At 63.5% G+C, this 16089-nt stretch overlaps 1 protein-coding gene across 2 annotated transcripts; it reads right to left on the bottom strand.

Annotated features, from left to right (window-relative positions):
- Nucleotides 1-283: 283 nt before the first annotated feature.
- On the bottom strand, nucleotides 284-11840 carry FBXL16 (F-box and leucine rich repeat protein 16). Of its 2 annotated transcripts, none has more exons than XM_019987415.2 (6): nucleotides 11515-11840; nucleotides 4464-5119; nucleotides 3038-3546; nucleotides 2582-2666; nucleotides 2229-2292; nucleotides 284-2029 (listed from the first exon to the last, which is right to left on the bottom strand). In XM_019987415.2, the coding sequence occupies exons 2-6, from the start codon at nucleotides 5103-5105 to the stop codon at nucleotides 1881-1883; spliced, it is 1449 nt and encodes a 482-aa protein (XP_019842974.2). In that variant the 5' UTR covers nucleotides 5106-5119; nucleotides 11515-11840; the 3' UTR covers nucleotides 284-1880. The 2 variants fall into 2 exon arrangements, with proteins under 2 accessions (XP_019842974.2, XP_070635456.1); XM_070779355.1 differs by having other exon boundaries at nucleotides 11510-11840.
- Nucleotides 11841-16089: the final 4249 nt, after the last annotated feature.

The following is a 16089-nucleotide window of genomic DNA, read 5'->3' on the forward strand; positions in this document are numbered from 1 at the left end:
ATTTTTGCCCTTGGAAGAATGGGCTATATCCTAGATATTTTGGAAGGACTGTTATATGTAATGATTTTAGTGTCTCTCCCCGCTGACACAGTAAGAGGTTAGGGGCCTTCTGTGGTGGTCACTGCTGGGTTTCCAGCCTGGCACAGTGTTACCAGTCTCTGCATGTTTATTAAAAGAACCAATAAACCTGATGAGGGGTGCACAAAAATTCAGACTTGGGCCACTCAGGACAGATAACACCTTCCCCACCATGGTGTGATGACCTAAAAACAATTCAGACATGTGTTTTTACAACTTTTTTAATATATATTTTTATAAACAGGTCACGTGATAAAATAGCACAAGAAACACTTACCAAATATAAGGTTATATCTTCCGCATATACAGGAGAATGAGGTCGTTATGTACAATAAGAAAATGATTTTAGGGGTTGGTTGGTTTTGTTTTCCTCTGTCCCCCTAATTTTTCCTCCTACAGTCGTTGGAAATATCACAGCTTCAGTTGCATTAATACTTTGGACAAATGGACAGCTGCCCCTCCCCACTGGGAGCTGTGGGGAGGCGGGGCTGAAGAAACTGGCTCCTGACCATCTCAGCCCTGGAGCCTCTGGCCAGCACTCCAGGGGCAGGGAAATCTTTGGGCTGTTGAACTGTCTGTCTTCAACAGCATCTCTCACTCGCTCTTTCTCTTTCTCTCTCTCTCTCTGTCACTCTCTGGCTCTCTGGAAACTGGCTACTCTCTTCCAACCAGATTGGGGGCGGGGGGAGTGTCCCAAGATAGGGTGTGGGTGCTCAAGGTTGGGATGGAAAGGGGTCCCAGCCCCCTCCTCAGCAATCGCCAAGATGGGCCAGCACCCCAGGACTTCCAGGTGTGTTGGGACTAGACAGAACACGGTGCGCCCATGTGGGCAGGTAGAAGTCTGGGAAGCTGGGGAGAGGGAGGCTGTGGCTAGAAAGGAGCCCTCCCTTTGGGTGTTGAGGGGGAGCTGGTCACTGGAAGATTGGTCACTGGCTAGGGCCCCCTTTCCCAGCTTCCACCTGGTGGAGACCTGCCCAGGATGAAGCGTTGCGCTGAGGGGCCTGGGCCCAGCTGGCTACAGGGGTTGCAGGGCAGGGTCCACTCAGGACTGCTCCCAAGGCCTGCAGGCCCTAATGGTCGCTCCAGCTGCAAGCCTCTCAAGGTAGCTATGCCACCCCTGAGTTGAAGTGGACTGGGGCCAGCTGGGCTAATGTTGATTATGCCAAGGTCACTGTCAGCCCGGTGGCCCCTCTCCTAATCCAGTTCTGCCCTAGCCTGGCCAGGGTCCGAGGACCTTAGGTCTGTGGGTGGGGTGGGGCGAGCCGGGCCTCTCTCACACAGCGGCAAGGAAGAGGGGAGGTCGCTGAGGGTCAGGCTGGCATGAGCTGGGGAAGGGCGGGCGGGACTTGGGCTCCTGGGCGGGCCATGGCTTTGGCGGCGGCCTGTTTCCCCTCGCACCCCTCGGAGGGCTCCAGGCGCTGTGCAGTGGAAGATGCGGGAAGCCCTGGGGGCTCTTCCGGGCCCCTGTGTCCTAGGGGACCCAGCTCCCCTCAATCCCCCTGGGCCCTGCCCGGGGTGGGGAGACAGAGCGGGGTGTGGCGGAGAAGGCGGTAGGGGCGGCCGTCTGGCGAGCTCAAAGCGCCCCCAGGACCGAGCCCCAGCGCTCCGCCTCCGGCGGGCGGGCGAACGATGGAGGCGACTGTGGCGTGGCGAAGGGCGGGCGTGCAGTTGCGGGCGCGAGGGGCATGCACAAATTCCCCGAGCGTGCGTGCGTGCGTGCGCGGGGCTGGCCCGCCCGCCGCCCTCCTTGCTCGGGGCGGGGCGGGGAGGAGAGCGAGGGGCCGAGGGCCGGGAGGCCCCGACTACTCGACGACGAGGCAGCGGGGCAGGTGCTGCGAGAAGTACTTGAAGAGCTCGGGGGTGGCTCCGGGGCAGTTGGTCAGCTCCAGCTCCTCCAGGTCCTGCAGCTGCACCAGGCCCGACAGCCCGGTGGCGGTCAGCAGCGGACAGCCTGCGGAGGGGCGGGGCTTAGTGGGCGTGACCAGGGCGGGGCCCGGACCAGGCGAGACTCCGCCTCTGGCCGGGTGGGATCTGGGCCGCCGTGAGTCAACACCAGGCGTGGGTCTGCACGAGGGTCCCGGCACTGCTGGCGGAGTCGGCCTAGGTGGGGATGAGTGGCCACTGCCCAGGAGGGCGGCACAGGGGCTCACCTGCCAGAGACAAGAGACGCAGACTCCTCATGGCCAGGAGGTGCTTCAGCCCGAAGTCCTGCACCTGGGCGGGAGAGCGGGGCGAGTTAGCTATTTCCGTTCCCGCCTCGAGGGAGCCCCACTCCTAGCGTCAGGCCGTAGGGGGAAGGGGGTAGGTTCTCAGGTCCCCACGGAGTCGCTGAGGGCCCTGGGGACTCCATGCGCGCCGCTTGGGTGTGAAGGGATCCCAGACTTCCTTACAGGATCTGAGTGGGCTTCCTTACAGGTCAGCGGCATATCTGGGTGCGGGCTTTCCCCGCGCCCCCCACCTCCCTCGCTACTCCCTAGTCTCTGGAGGCATGGAGGGCTGATACCTGGCAGCACCATCGCAGGTAGAGGCTGCGGAGGGACGACATGGTGGACAAATAGCTGAGGCCAGTGTCCGTGATGCGTACACACCTGTGGTCGCAACAGAAGGGGTTGCCCACCTTCAAAACACCTGTCCCCGCCCCTCAGCTCTGGCCCCTTCCTCCTTTTCCGCCCCAGACGCCCGGAGCTGAGCTACCTTCCTGCCCTACCGTGCCGCGCGCCACCCAGGCTCCGCCCCCAACTGGCCGCTAGGTCATATTCCCGGGGGCGGTGGGGGGTGGCGGGCACTGCTCAGCCCCGCCCCCGTGTTATAGTCCACACTAGGCTAGCCTCTGAGGGCCCCGCCCCCCTCGCTGCAGCCCCCCTCTAACTACAGGTTTGTCCACTAGGCTCCCTTCTTAGAGGTCCAGCAGCCTTGCCTGGCCCTGCCCTCCGTGGCCTAGGGGTGGGGCCGTGCACACCTGTCCAGCACGAGCTCCTCCAGGCGATGCAGGTCGCAGGCCACATACTCGAGCGCCATGTCAGTGATGCGCGGGCACCAGGAGAGGTCGAGGCTGCGGAGCTTCCGCAGGTTCTCGGCCACAAGCTCCACGCCGTCGTCCGTGACCTTGGAGCAGCCAGAGAGGCTGAGCGCGGTGAGGTTGGGCAGGCTATGCACCACGTTGACCACGCCGTGGTTGGTGATCTCCCAGCAGGAGAGCAGGCGCAGTGTGTGCGTGCTGTGGCCCTGGCGCGCTGTGAAGTAGGCCAGGGCTGTGTCCGTCACGTGGTAGGCCTGCAAGCTCAGCTCGGCTAGGTTTGGCAGCAGCTGTGAGATGGCCGCGATCGCGTCGTCGGCCACGTTGATGCAGTCGCTCACGCTCAGCGAGGTGATCCGCGCGCTCAGGCTGGACCACAGCCCAGCCTCGGTGAAGTCGTTGCAACCTGACAGCTCCAGGCGCACCACGCCCTGCATCTGCTCCAGCATCACCTGTGGACAGGTGCAGGGTCGGGGGGGGGTCAGGAGGCCTCCATGGGGCTCAAGCCTACCGTGGTTTCCCAAGCATGAGCCTCCCCATGGGCATGGTGGCTGATAGCAGACAGGGTGGAAGGAGCCCGCTGAGGGGCAGGAAGCTGTGTTCTTGAGGGTGCAGAGGGTGTCAACATCCATCAAGCTGGACTCTGCCAAGTGCACTTTACAGTGTGTTCATTACATGTAAACAACATTCTAAGGGAGGAGGCAGGGCACAGGGGATCTGGGAGTCCGGGGCCAGGCCCGAGCAGGTGCTCAGAGCCCTTGGTGTTAATGATGTGATGATTAGAGTCCCCTTCCTGGGGAAGGGGCCACCTCCACAGCTGCTCCTCTGACCTTTGCCCCTGCTTCTCCCACCTCCTCCAGCATCCTCGGCATGCAGGGTCTCACATTTGTCTGCTTTGCTGTTGCATGCATGAGTGCTAAGTCAGTTGAGTTGTGTCCAACTCTGCAACCTCTGTCCATGGGATTCTCCAGGCAGGAATACTAGAATGGGTTGCCATATCCTCCTCCAGGGGATCTTCCCAACCCAGGGACTGAAGCTGTCTCCTCCATTGGCAGGTGGGTTCTTTAGCACTAGCGCCACCTGGGAAGCCCCTGCTTTGCTGTTACTGTCTTGAAATCCTTAGTTATCTTTGAGCAAAGGACCCAAATTTTCATTTTGAACTAGATCCCCGAAACTAAGTAGCCAGCCCTGTTCCCCCCACCCCACAGCCACACTCCTCAGGGCACCAGCCCCACCCTCAGCCACTTTGCCGCTTGTGTGTGAAAGCTTCTTCCTCACCGCCCCACCCCCCACAACACACATGTGCTGAGTGGCTACTGCCTGGCCCAGCCCCCAGCCCTTGCTCCTCTGGGCCCATGGCAGTGCGCACCTCCAGGCCGGCGTCAGTGATGGTGGAGCGCTTGAGGCTCATGGCCTTGACACCCTTCTTGGAGAGCGCGTAGTTGTCGATGAACTCACAGATGTCCAAGTCAGAGACGCCCACCAGGCAGAAACCCTCAAAGCCACGTGCTGCGAAGCCCTGCAGGTTCACGAACTCCTTCTCCCCTCCAGGCAGCACTGTGTAGAGCTCCTTGGCGTGCAGCACAGGCGTGAGGCCCGCCCAGAACTTGGGCTGGTAGAGCACACGCCTCCAGGCCTTGCACACCTGCGCCAGCACACACTTCTCGCAGGCCGAGAAGTACCAGAAGAGGCCATTGAGGATCTTCTCATCTGTGGCCAGGGGCGGTCGCTCTGCTGGGGGCCCAGACACTGGGGCTAAGGCTGGTCCACCAAGGGGGAGCCCTGCCTGGGGGCACAGGCCCCCAGCCAGAGCAGCCCGGGGCGGCGGGGCAGCCAGGCTGGGTGGTGGGAGGGTGGGCGGGGGTGGCTGGCAAGGGCGGTTCTTGGCAGCTGGCGTGCCCTTGGTGATGCTGGCTGCACCCAGGCCATTGGGCTGGCCCGGCAGTTTCACCAGGCCATTGCGAGGCAAGCATGGAGGCTTGGGGTCGCCGTTGACACCCGGGCTCGACATCTTCCTCGCTCGGGCTGCAGACAGGGTCCAGGAGACGGCAGTGAGTCCTGCGCGGGAGGACTAGGCTCCGCCCTACCCCCCCCACCCCCCCGCCCCGGCATCCCCTCCCAGGCCATTCCCAGAAACGCCCAACAGAAAGGGTCTGAGTGTAAGCCCTGACTCCCTGACTGAGCAGGTGCAGGAAGGCAGGGCTGGTCACGACTACAACACTCCTGAGCACCTACTGTATGCACTGAGCTCAACCTCCACCCACCACAGAGCTTTTTGACCCCCAGGTTCTATGGACAGAACAGAGGTGGAGGAACACTCGCTGGTGACTGTCCCCTTCACCTCTGCTGCCCACCATCGGCACCTGCCAGGCCTCTCTCTGCCAGGCAAGGCTGGGGAACTGAGGGTTTGGGGCATTCTCTGGCCACTCCTCTATGTCACACCTGTGTAGCTCTCTGGAGTGGTTTAAGTGCTCCATCTGAGGCGCATGCACTGAGAATCTCTGTGGCTGCAGGAGGTTCTGTGGCTCAGAACATACCCAGAGAAAGGGCAAGTGTCTTCCCAGGGTGCTCATGGTGATGCCAGCACAATGAGCCCTGCACACATATCGTTTCCTTAATCTCCCACTCAACCAATGGAGGACAATGCTTTGATGATTGTACCCATTGTACAGAAGAGGAAACCATAGCTTGAGGCAGCATGAATTGCTTGCCTGAGGTCACAGTAAGTGGTGGAGCCAAGACACAGGCACAGAACTGGCTGAAAAAGGCTATGTGTAGGGATCTTCCCACAGGGTGGGACTGAGACCATCCCCCATTCCCCTGCTCAGGCCTCCAAGGCTGTGAATGGGTGGCAGAGGGCACTGGATGCAGATGACCCCAGAGAGAAGAGGCAGTGGGTCCCTCACAGGGCTACCATCTGCCTCTCATTCCAGATTTCCTGCCCGTCCCCACCTCTGACACTCAGCTTGGAGGTGGGTACCCAGTGGCTCATCCCAAATCGCTGTGTGGCCTTGGGGAGCCATTTCCCTGCTCCAAGCCTCACTTTCCTCACTTCAAAGCCTGGGGGTGACGATATGCCCCATGGAACAGCATGAGAAGAGGACCAAGGGCATGGCTCAGAGTGAGCTTGCTGGCCCGAGGGGGAGGGGAGCCAGTGGTCCTTCCCTGCCCTGCCCTTCCCAGCATCACACCTCCACTGGTTCCCAAGCCCTGAACAGGACAACACTTGCCGGCATTCCACATCTGGGAAGGATGCATCCTGGGCTGGGCCCAAGGGTCTAACTGGGACACGTGGCCCTCGTGGCTGCAAGCTCAGCTTTGAGTCCAAAGGCCTTCATGCCCTGATAGTCATGAACCTTCAGGCTGCCAGTCCACGCCCGAAGAGGAGACCCCCACACCTTGGCTGCCCGTTCACTGCAGGCCATGACCAGGTAGTTGCATTCCTCACCTGGGCTGATACACGACATCCCTAACAGCACGTGCCGAGTGCCCACTGGGGTAATAGTGTATGTCAGCCTCACAACTGCCCGGCTGGGGGGCACAGGGGAAAGCACTGCTGTGAGCACCGTTTTCAGACCAGGAACCTGAGGCTCCCAGGAGTTACAGTTGCCCACAGTGGCAGGGGTAGCCAGACCCCTTAATGCCAGTACATAGGAGGGGCCATCCTGGGACAACAGCGCCGCATGAAGGGACAGTATGAAGCCTACAAGTGCCCCCCCCCCCATCCTGGGGCCAGAGGGGAGAGCATCCTGGCAATTCCCTCGTGCGAGCTATGCTGGTTAGAGGGGCAGCCCCTGTCTGAATACCTTCTGTGTCCCAGAGCAGGGCGCGCCCGGCGGCGGCAGCACCATGGACAGCGCCCCCGCAGCCGCCTCGTGCGGGCTCCGGGGCCGGGCCGGGCCGCGCCACCACGGACAGCGGCAGCGCGCGGCGGGGAGGGTACGGCCCGGCAAACTCAGCTCGGCTGGGAGGGGCCCGGAAGGCTTGCGGGGGGAGGGGGGAGAAGACGCCCGCCCAGCTAAGATCCGGAGGAGGAGGCGGCGGAGGCGGCACCAAGGGAGAAATAACTCAAGAGCAGTGCCGATTTAGGTTGAAAATTCTCCCAGCCATGGGTGCGCACGTGGAGCCTGAGTCGGGGGGATCACGTGTATGCCCCGGGCATCCGCGGGGCTCCCTTCCGTCCCCCACAGCAGCTCACATTTGCATACACCCACAATCCCATCCCCACCCCCCAGACCTCTGGGTGGAGCCCATCCACGGAAAAGAGCTTACAGCAGCTTGCAGGGAGTGTCCGAGACCTGGCCGCCCCTCTTTCCACAGCCCCTGGTCCACCTGTCGGTTAGCCTCCCCACCCGCTACGTTCTGGGTTTGAGCCTCCTTCCCACAGAGCAGGCCTGCTGCTCCCCGACCGTGTCCATGGTCTTGCGCTCCAGCTGCTCCTCACCCTCCAGCCTCGTTGACTTAGTCTGAGCCCTAGATCTTCAGTTCGAAACTGGAAACAGCCACACCTTAGCTCAGGGGTCAGGGCTTTGGGACAATGCTCAAATCAGAAATGGGTCTTCCTGCCGGTGAGGCAAGAGGCCCCTGGGGGGCTGGGACAAGGGCCCCTCAGCCTGGTTCTGACCCTCTGACCCAGAAGACAGGTTGCAATCTCTGCCTTCTTGGCACCTGCCCCCACTGCACCTAGTGTGTCCAGGAGGACCCGCCTGGTCTTCCTGTCAGGACTTCCTGTCAGGACGGGGCGGGGCAGCCAATCCCCTGGGGACTACTCCCCTTTAGGGAGCAGCACCAGCAGCTAAGGCGCAGGGAAAGAGTCTTTTAAAATAAGACAGTCAGGCTTGCACTATTCTCAGCCTCAGCCCCTGGTGTGCTGTGTCTCCATGAGGAGTGGGATTCTGGGGGAGGGCTTCTCCTATGATGGCTGCAGGGGCTCCAGGCTCCTGGTTCACCACAGGAGGAGTAAGGTAGTCACTAGTTTAGCTTCTTGTCTTCACCAGCCTGAGCCAGAGGTGAATCAAGGAGAGCAAACCAGGCCTCTGCTTCCCCAGAAGACTCACGGGAACCGTGGGGGCCAGAGGGCACCTGGGGAGCACTGTGAGTCCTGCAAGGACTCCAGACCTTGGTGGCTTCCAGGTCTGGAGATGGCCATGCTGGGGTTTCCTGAGGAGCTGCCTCTTCTATAGATGAAGTCACTGGGCGCTGAGACCCAGCAAGTCCACCTAAGAGCCTCACTTCCAACCCCTTTCCAGACTGACCCTACAGTTCAGTGAGACCTGCTGTCCTGTACTCTTCTCCCCCTCTGCCCAGGCACATGCTGGTCCCCTGCTTGCTCAGGAAGCCTCCAGGATCCTTAACCCCGCAAGCTCCTCCTGTTCTATCCTTTGGTGTGAGCACTGCCCTGCCTCTCCCCGTGGGACCCCTGGCCTGAAAGCATCTCCAGATGTCCGCCATGACATGGACTGTCATCACTGTCTACCTGTCTGTCTCTCCTGAGGACAGACAGCATGCTGGCTGGGTGGCTGAGTGAATGAAGAATGCCAGCCCAATGATCAGGGTCACGTAGAAAGGGGTGCAGCTTCCCCGGAGGTGGGATGGAGGGCAGTTGACGGAAGGGCTCAACTGTGGCTCAGCTCTTCAGTCCAGGTTGTGACAGAGGCCGGTGTCCATGAGGGAGGGAAAGAGTGATGCCAGGGTCTCTGAGAAGGCTCCCAAGACCCTGGGGCTTGGGGCGGGCTGTACCTTTACTCAGACCTTCGGGAAGGGGACGGCTTGTGTCTCCTTTTTGGCCAAGTCCCCCCCCTTGAGGGCTGCAGGGTTGAGGGTGCTGGCTGCCTGTTCCCCATGGTCTGGCCGGACCAGGGGGAAGGGGACAGGAAGCATTAGAAGGGAGGGAAGCTTCTGAGCGCCACGTCCTCCCACTGCACTGCTGATCTCAGCCCATCACACACAAGCCAGGATAGCAAGGTTCAGAGTGCATTTTCAGAAGTTGCACAAAGCTAGGATTTGACCCCAAGTCCTCCAGCTGTCCTACTCCTAAGACTCAGGCCAGGCATGGCTGTCCAGAGTGCAACCCTGCGCCCCCACCCCCACCCCCACCCCGCCCGCTGCTGCTGCCTCCTTTCTCTGCTCTGTTCTGGTTCAGTCCCTATGCTCTCCCAGCCTGGAGCCCTGGGCCGGGAGTCTCTCCCAGTGTGCCCCCTGTCACGCCCCTGCTCTCCTTCCAGAAGCTGCAAGCTGCGTGTCGACCACTGAGACACTCATCTTTGGGACTGCTCATACCCACCCATCATGGTCCTCAGCTCAGAGGTTCACTCACCCCTGATAGCCCGTCTAATACAACAGAACCTGCACTGACCAGTTCCCCCTGCCGGCTGAGGGCCATCGAGCTAGACAGGGCATGGGTAGCTCACATCAAGTCAACCTGCAGCGGTGGCCCAGGGACTGGGGTGACGACCAGGGTAGCTTGGGGTTGGGGACACGGCGCGGGCTGACAAATTCCATGACAAGCTCTGTGACTCAGGCACATGTACATCCCTACCACGTTGCACACGTCCTAGCAGCAGCGCTCCCCTCCCGCCCCCAGCTCAGAGATGCTTGGGGGTGAGGGCTGCCCCACCCGGGCGCCCAGGGCTCTGGAAAGGCAGCACGTGGGCCTCAAGAGAGAGCCGAGTTGGCGCTCCAGCAGAGCATGTCCTGTGGCCAAGCTCAGGGCAGCTCAGCCACGTGGGACCGGGTGCCTCTGGGAGTATGTGCCAGGCTCCAGGCCTCTCTGCTCTGAAGGGTCCATGCCCTCCAGGGCCTGGTGCATCCAGTGCCTCAAACACTGCCCAGGGGAGGCCAAGCCTACCCTCTGCAGTGGGTCTGACTGAGGCTCCCCCGGGCCACTGGGAGGGGAGGTTCCGGGCCACCCGCTTCGCTGCCACCTCCGCTCATCCCTCCAGCCAGCCCTCAGACACAGCAGCAGCTCCCACGTGTGATGAGATGGGGGCTGCAGACAGCTCACAGCGCCAGCCCAGGAACCCCTTCCCCAGCCTCCAGGCGAGATGTCTCCCTGGTCCCCGCAGTGCAGCCCTTCTTGAGGCTGGGCCCAGCTGGCCTGAGTGTCCAGGTGCTCCAACCTCCAGCTACTTGTTCCCTTCTTACTAGTGGGCGACAGGACTTGTGCGAGTGCCCCAAAAGTGGGTGTGAGCTGGAGGGTGGCATCGGCCCCATGAACCCCCGGAGCGTCAGAGATGCCCGTAGGCCTGGCCCACAGCAAGGGGAGACAGAGGCCCCCCGGGCCCCAGGTGAGGGGGAGCCAGGCCACAGAGGCAGCAGGCATCCGGCTAGGTGAGTCCTGGGGTGCCCTGGGGCCTGCACAGCCTCCCCACTCTGCCTGTGTTTGGGACTGGGCCTTGAATCCCCCTCCTCCCCAGATAGCCTCGGCCAGCCCCAGGGCCACCTCCTGTGGAGCCAGTGGGTTGCCCTGGGGGACCCCAAACCTCTCAGGCTCCCAACCCGCCCAGGCCTCCTGCCCCAAGACTGCCGTCCAGCATCCTTCGAAGGCATCTGTGGGAAGAAAGGGGCCCAGGCTCTGCCTGGCGCCAGGGGGGCCTGGGTTGACCCTGGTCCATGGGCCTTGTCCATGGAGGGAAAGCCTCCCGTGCAGAGGCTGGGAGGGGTGGAGGAGCGGCCGCCAGGCTGCAGGCTCCTGGAGGTTCCAACAGCCAGGCCTTCTCTCCTTCTTGGGTCATGGGTGGGGGACTCCTCGACCCACTCAAACCCCCAGAAGGACAGACCCTCCCCCAGCAAGTCTCAGGGTGCCCAGCTCTGCTTCTGGGGCCCTCCAGCCTTGGCCAGCGCCCAGCCCCTCCTCCAGAGCACACGTGGCCAGCGCCCTCCCTTCCCCTCGACCTCCCACTGTGGAAGCTCCATGCAGGGCCGGGCTCAGGTGTCCAGGGGCAGGTCAGCCACTGGGCCTCGCGTTCACAAGCTCCTCCTGGAGTGTAACTGTATCTAACACCTGTCTCCAGGTGTAGGGGCTCATGGTGCTGGGGTGAGGAGTCCTGAGTGCTGTGGGGGGTCCAGGAGCTCGCCCAGGCAGCCCAGCTGGGGGCCTGTAATTCGGAGTCCACGGGGGAACAGCACGGTGGCACCGACCCACAGCCTTGGTCCAGTTGCCATGGGGATCGGGCCTCAACCAGGCAGCCACTGGGGTGGAGGGCTGGGGGAAGGTCTGGCAGGCTGGAGGCCCAGCTGCAGCCGCCAGGGAAGGGGCTGCGGTTACGTAAGCCCTCGGGGGGGCAGCGGCGGCGCTGTCCCAAGACCCTTCCCAGCCTCCTGCTCATTGTGGCCTCCGCGGTGCTGTGGCCTGCCCCCTCCCCAGTGTTGTGGCCTGCCCCCTCCCCGCCTTGTAGCCTAGCCCGGCACACACACCTTACCTCGGCCCGGGCTCCTGGCTCATGCCACGCTGTCCACCGGGCGTCCTCCCGTCATGGGGAGCCCGGCATGGGCACCGGCGAGGCAGGGAGGCGACCGAGGTGCTGGCCTGGCAGGCAGGGCCCGGCCGCGCCCCGCGCCCCGCGTCCGGCCTGGCCGGGCCCCTCCGCTGCCCACCCCCGAGAGGAGCTCCCCGGTGGGAGAGGATCGGCCGCCCCGAGCCTCCCACCGGGGAGGCTATGGCTGTGCCCAGATAAATAAGGCCGCTTTGCAGGGAGTCGGGCGGGCGCCTCCTCCCTCCCCTCGCCCTCCTCCCGGCGCTCCTCCTCCGCCCTCCTCCCCGCGCTCCTCCGCGGCCGCCGGCGGCGCCGCGCGCGCCCCCAGCCCGGCCTTACGCGCCGCTCCCTCGCGCGCTCCCGGAGCCGGTAGCCAATCCGGGCTGGCGAGCCGGGGCGGGGGTGCCGAGGATGCCGAGCCCCGCCCCTCCCCGCCGCGCCCTCCCGCGCGCACAGCGCGCTCCCGCCGCGGCGCCCACGGCCACGCGCCGGCCCGGCACGCGCCCCCGCTCCCCCTTGCCACGGGCGCCCGCACAATAACAAACCCGGCGCGCGCGGGGCGGGGAGCGGAGAGGAGGGCCGGCGAGGGCAGGAGGGAGGCGAAGGAAGGTCCAGGCCCGCGAACGGAGAGCCAGGCTAGAGCGAGCACTGCCTCGGAGGAGTGGCGGGGACCCCGAATCCAGCGGGGCCCAGAGAATCGAGCCCTTGGGCGCCAGCGGTCCGACCCTCCCCCTTCCGGCCCCTCCTGCGGAGCGGACGGCCGGGCACCCTTCACCGCCCGGCCATCACATCCTCCGCGCACCTGTGGGTACCAGGCCCCGGAACCTCCCTCAGCGGGGGACACAGTTGCGCACCCGCAGAGCAGAGAAACAAGTGACCAGTAGATCATTTTGGAGAGAGACGAGCGCGATGGAGGTTCAAGAGGGACACGTGATGGAGGCCTCCGAGGGTGGTGGTGGTGGTGGGGCTCCTGCGGACAGGACACTAAACTGAGTCCCCCAAGGGAGAGACGGCAAAGGAAGTTGTTCAGGAAGGGGTGTGCAAAGGTCCTGAGGCACGTTCCCTCTGGAATAGGCCTGGAGAGAGGGTGGGACGGGGCGGGGCGGGGCGGGAGGATGCGGAAGGCTCTGTCTGGGCCCCTGGGGATGCCAGGCCTCCCAGCAGGCTCAGGGTGGAGGACCGAGGCTCATACTGCCCACCTCGGGACCTCCTGGGAGACAGCAGAGGGACCAGGTGTGGGGAGAGCAAAGCCGGGTCTTTGCACCAGGGAAAGAGCCTCAGGGCGGAGAGGCAGCCCCCTGAGAGCCTTAATAGAAAATGAAACCGGCTGTTGTCAGCAACATTTTGACAGGAAGCAGACCCAGGGGGACTGGTGTGAGGTGGGGCAGCGGAAGGGGGCAGGCTGGCCCTCCGCGCTGGCCTGGGAGGTGCCGCTCAGGCAGCTGTGTGGGTGCTGGCGGGGTGAGGACACCTCTGTGTGTGGTGGGGACTTGTGCCCCCGTCCTGCTGACCCTGACCAAAGGAGGAGGCCTGGCGGGGTGGGTGGGGGTGCGTGAGACCTGAGGTGACTGGGGAGTGCTGTCTGACCCGGCCTGTCACCTCCACGTAGGCTCAGCCCTGGTGGGCAGAGGGCAGTGGGGTGTGCACACTGCCCTGACTGGGAGGCAGGGCTTCACTTTGCACTTTGCGGGGCTCTTGCCCCTCAGCAGGTGCCAGGGCCCAGGCAAAAAGCAGGCTGTGCCAACACCTGGGACTCCCCTCCCCTGGGGCTCCCCTCACTTGGAGCACCCCTCCCCTGGAGCTCCCCTCACTTGGGGCTCCCCTCCCCTGGGGCTCCCCTCCCCTGGGGCTCCCCTCACCTGGGGCTCCCCTCACCTGGAGCTCCCCTCACTTGGGGATCCCCTCCCCTGGAGCTCCCCTCACTTGGGGCTCCCCTCACCTGGAGCACCCCTCACCTGGAGCACCCCTCACCTGGGGTTCCCCTCCCGGGAGCTCCCCTCACCTGGGGCTCCCCTCCCCTGGAGCTTCCCTCACCCAGAGTGCCTCTCACCTGGAGCATCCCTCACCTGGGGCTCCCCTCACTTGCAGCACCCCTCCCCTGGAGCTCCCCTCCCCTGGAGCTCCCCTCCCCTAGAGCTCCCATCACCTGGAGCTCCCCTCCCCTGGAGCTCCCATCACCTAGGGCTCCCCTCCCCTGGAGCTTCCCTCACCCAGAGTGCCTCTCACCTGGAGCACCCCTCCCCTGGGGCACCCCTCCCCTGGAGCTCCCCTCACCTGGGACACCCCTCACCTGATCACCACATCACCTAAAACACCCCTGCACTCACTTGGGGCACCCCTTACCTGGAGCTCCCCTCATCTGGTTGCCTGGGCACAGAGGAGTCTCCCTAGCCCAGGCAGCTGGGGGTCTCCAGTTCTGGAGCATGAGGGGGTGAGGACGAAAGGCACTGTGCCCTGAGAGGGAGCCGCAGTCACATCGGGAGCGGAGCTGCTTACCTCACAGCTCTGCAGGCCCGACCTCCTCATGGGGAAGGAACGGCCTTTCCTTGGGGTGAGGTGTGTGCTCAGGGATCACAAACCTGGGCTCAGGTCCGCCCTCCCGGGGTGGGGCCTCAGACAAGCAGGTCCCCTCTTGGAAAGTGAGTCTGGGGCCCAAGGGGTCGCCCTGGACATCCTCATGTAGTGCAGGTCAGGACAGCCCCATGCTCCCCAGAGGTCAGGCTGCCCTGGACCCGCAGGGAGGATGGACACTGTGCCCCCACTGCCCCTGATCCCCACCCAGAGGAAGGGGCCCCCCTGAGAGGGCCTGCAGGGGGGACCACATGGCGTGGGGAGGCCACAGGTGTGTTTGGCGGTCCTCAGCACTCTGAAGCCCAATGGGAGCCCAGGGAAGTGAGAATCTCGAAGCGTGGGGCGGCCCTGGCAGCTGTGGGAGGCGGCAGGCGGTGGGTGCAGGCCTCTGCTGCCTCCAGCTTTTGCTCCCTGCCTTCCCTCCTCCTGGGACCCAGGCCCGACTCACCAAGGCAGGGGAGGGGGTGCGGGGGGTGGAGTGGCCAGGGCTGAGTATGACTCAGGGCCCAGCTGTCACCAAGCAACCCTGTTGCCTAGCAATGGCGGTTTCCCAGTAACGTTGTCTCCTAGCAATGGGATATTTTCCCGGGCCCTGGCTGGAGCCTGGCGGTTATTTTTAGCTCAGCTGCAAATCAATCTGCAGCTGCATTTTTGGCTCCTGGAGAAGATGCAAGGTGTATGTGGGGCGGCGGGAGGGAGTCAGTGGACTTCTCGTCAAGGGAGGAAAATTGCCATGTTTCCTAAGGTACAGGCTCATAGGTGGGCCAGGCCAGAGTCCACCTGGGAACGGGGTGGGGCGCTGTGCAGGTGAAGGGGAACCAGAGGTTGTTCAGGCTTCCCGCGAGAGCTGATAGATGTGACTGTCTCCCTGATGGGGTCTCTGGGAGGGCTGGTCCCTCCAGCACCCTGGGTCTCCCTAGGTCAGGCTGGCCAGGAGCCTTCCAGGCCAGTGTTGATGGTGGGCACCCCTGGAGTGTGCCACTGGGTGGCAGCTTCCTGGCACCACGTGGCTCTCGGTTGTGGGAACCATCTTGGTGTCTCCAGCCCCCAGCCCCTCCAAGGGTGACGGCACCCTGCCCCAGGTCAGCTGGAGCACACCTTCAGGGGGTCCTGGCTGCGGGGGTCTGGGTGCCCACAGGCTCAGCTGGCCTCTGCTCAGCCCACGTCTCTCCCTCTCAATTTTGCTGAAATGGGAGCCCAAATGAGACGTCTCGGCAGCTGGGGGAACTTGACCCCTCTGGGATTTCCCACCATTTCCTCAGGAGCTTGGCTAGCCGACCCCTTGAAGCCAGTTCCTGCCTCCCACTGGCCAGCTTCCTGTTCCTGGTTTGCCCTGGGCACCAACCAGACCTGGGGCATTGTTCCTATCCGTCCATGCCCACTGACTCTGCGTAGGCTTGGTGTGGCTCCCATAGGCCCTGGACGGCCCAGCCCCACCCCGATCTTGTGTGCTCCTCACCTGTGCCCTGCACCCTGCGTGGCTGCCCCTTGCCAGAGGGCATGGCCCACCTGAGACTGCTCCTGGTTCCACCATCTGCTCGGCCCCAGCCAGGACCTGGGCTTTGAGTGGGAAGTGGAGAAAGGCCCATTTTGGAGGGTCAGGGCACTGCAGGGTCTGGAGCTAGGGGGACATGCAAAAGCCTCCAATGGAACACAGCGTTGGGGGAGTTACCTGAGATTTGGGGTGTCATTCGTCCGTCCACACACTCACTCTCTGGGTATTTACCGAGCACGTCTTCTTCTGCACCCACAGCCTTCTGGGCTTCTTGATGTGGGCAGCAGACCTCTGATGGCTAACCGCACTGGGCGCTTCAGAGAAGCACCCCTCACAGGCTGCAGGGCCAGGAGCTGTGAGCAAAGGCAGCCTGCGGGGCCTTCTTGCACAGGTGACAGTGCCACCACCCAGCCCTTGGAGACCCAGCTAGGCAGAAGGAAGGGGAAGCCTGCTAC

This window comes from Bos indicus, chromosome 25 (genome assembly GCF_029378745.1).
Source record: "Bos indicus isolate NIAB-ARS_2022 breed Sahiwal x Tharparkar chromosome 25, NIAB-ARS_B.indTharparkar_mat_pri_1.0, whole genome shotgun sequence".
Classification (NCBI taxonomy): Eukaryota; Metazoa; Chordata; class Mammalia; order Artiodactyla; family Bovidae; genus Bos; species Bos indicus.

What these genes read in the sequence shown, in the direction of transcription:
- FBXL16 (XM_019987415.2), bottom strand. Translation starts at nt 5,105, where the DNA reads ATGTCGAGCCCGGGTGTCAACGGCGACCCCAAGCCTCCATGCTTGCCT. An exon ending in TCACTGACGCCGGCCTGGAG is followed by an intron (nt 3,547 to 4,463) that starts GTGCGCACTGCC and finishes ACCTGTCCACAG; the next exon opens with GTGATGCTGGAGCAGATGCA. An exon ending in GAGGAGCTCGTGCTGGACAG is followed by an intron (nt 2,667 to 3,037) that starts GTGTGCACGGCC and finishes TTGCGACCACAG; the next exon opens with GTGTGTACGCATCACGGACA.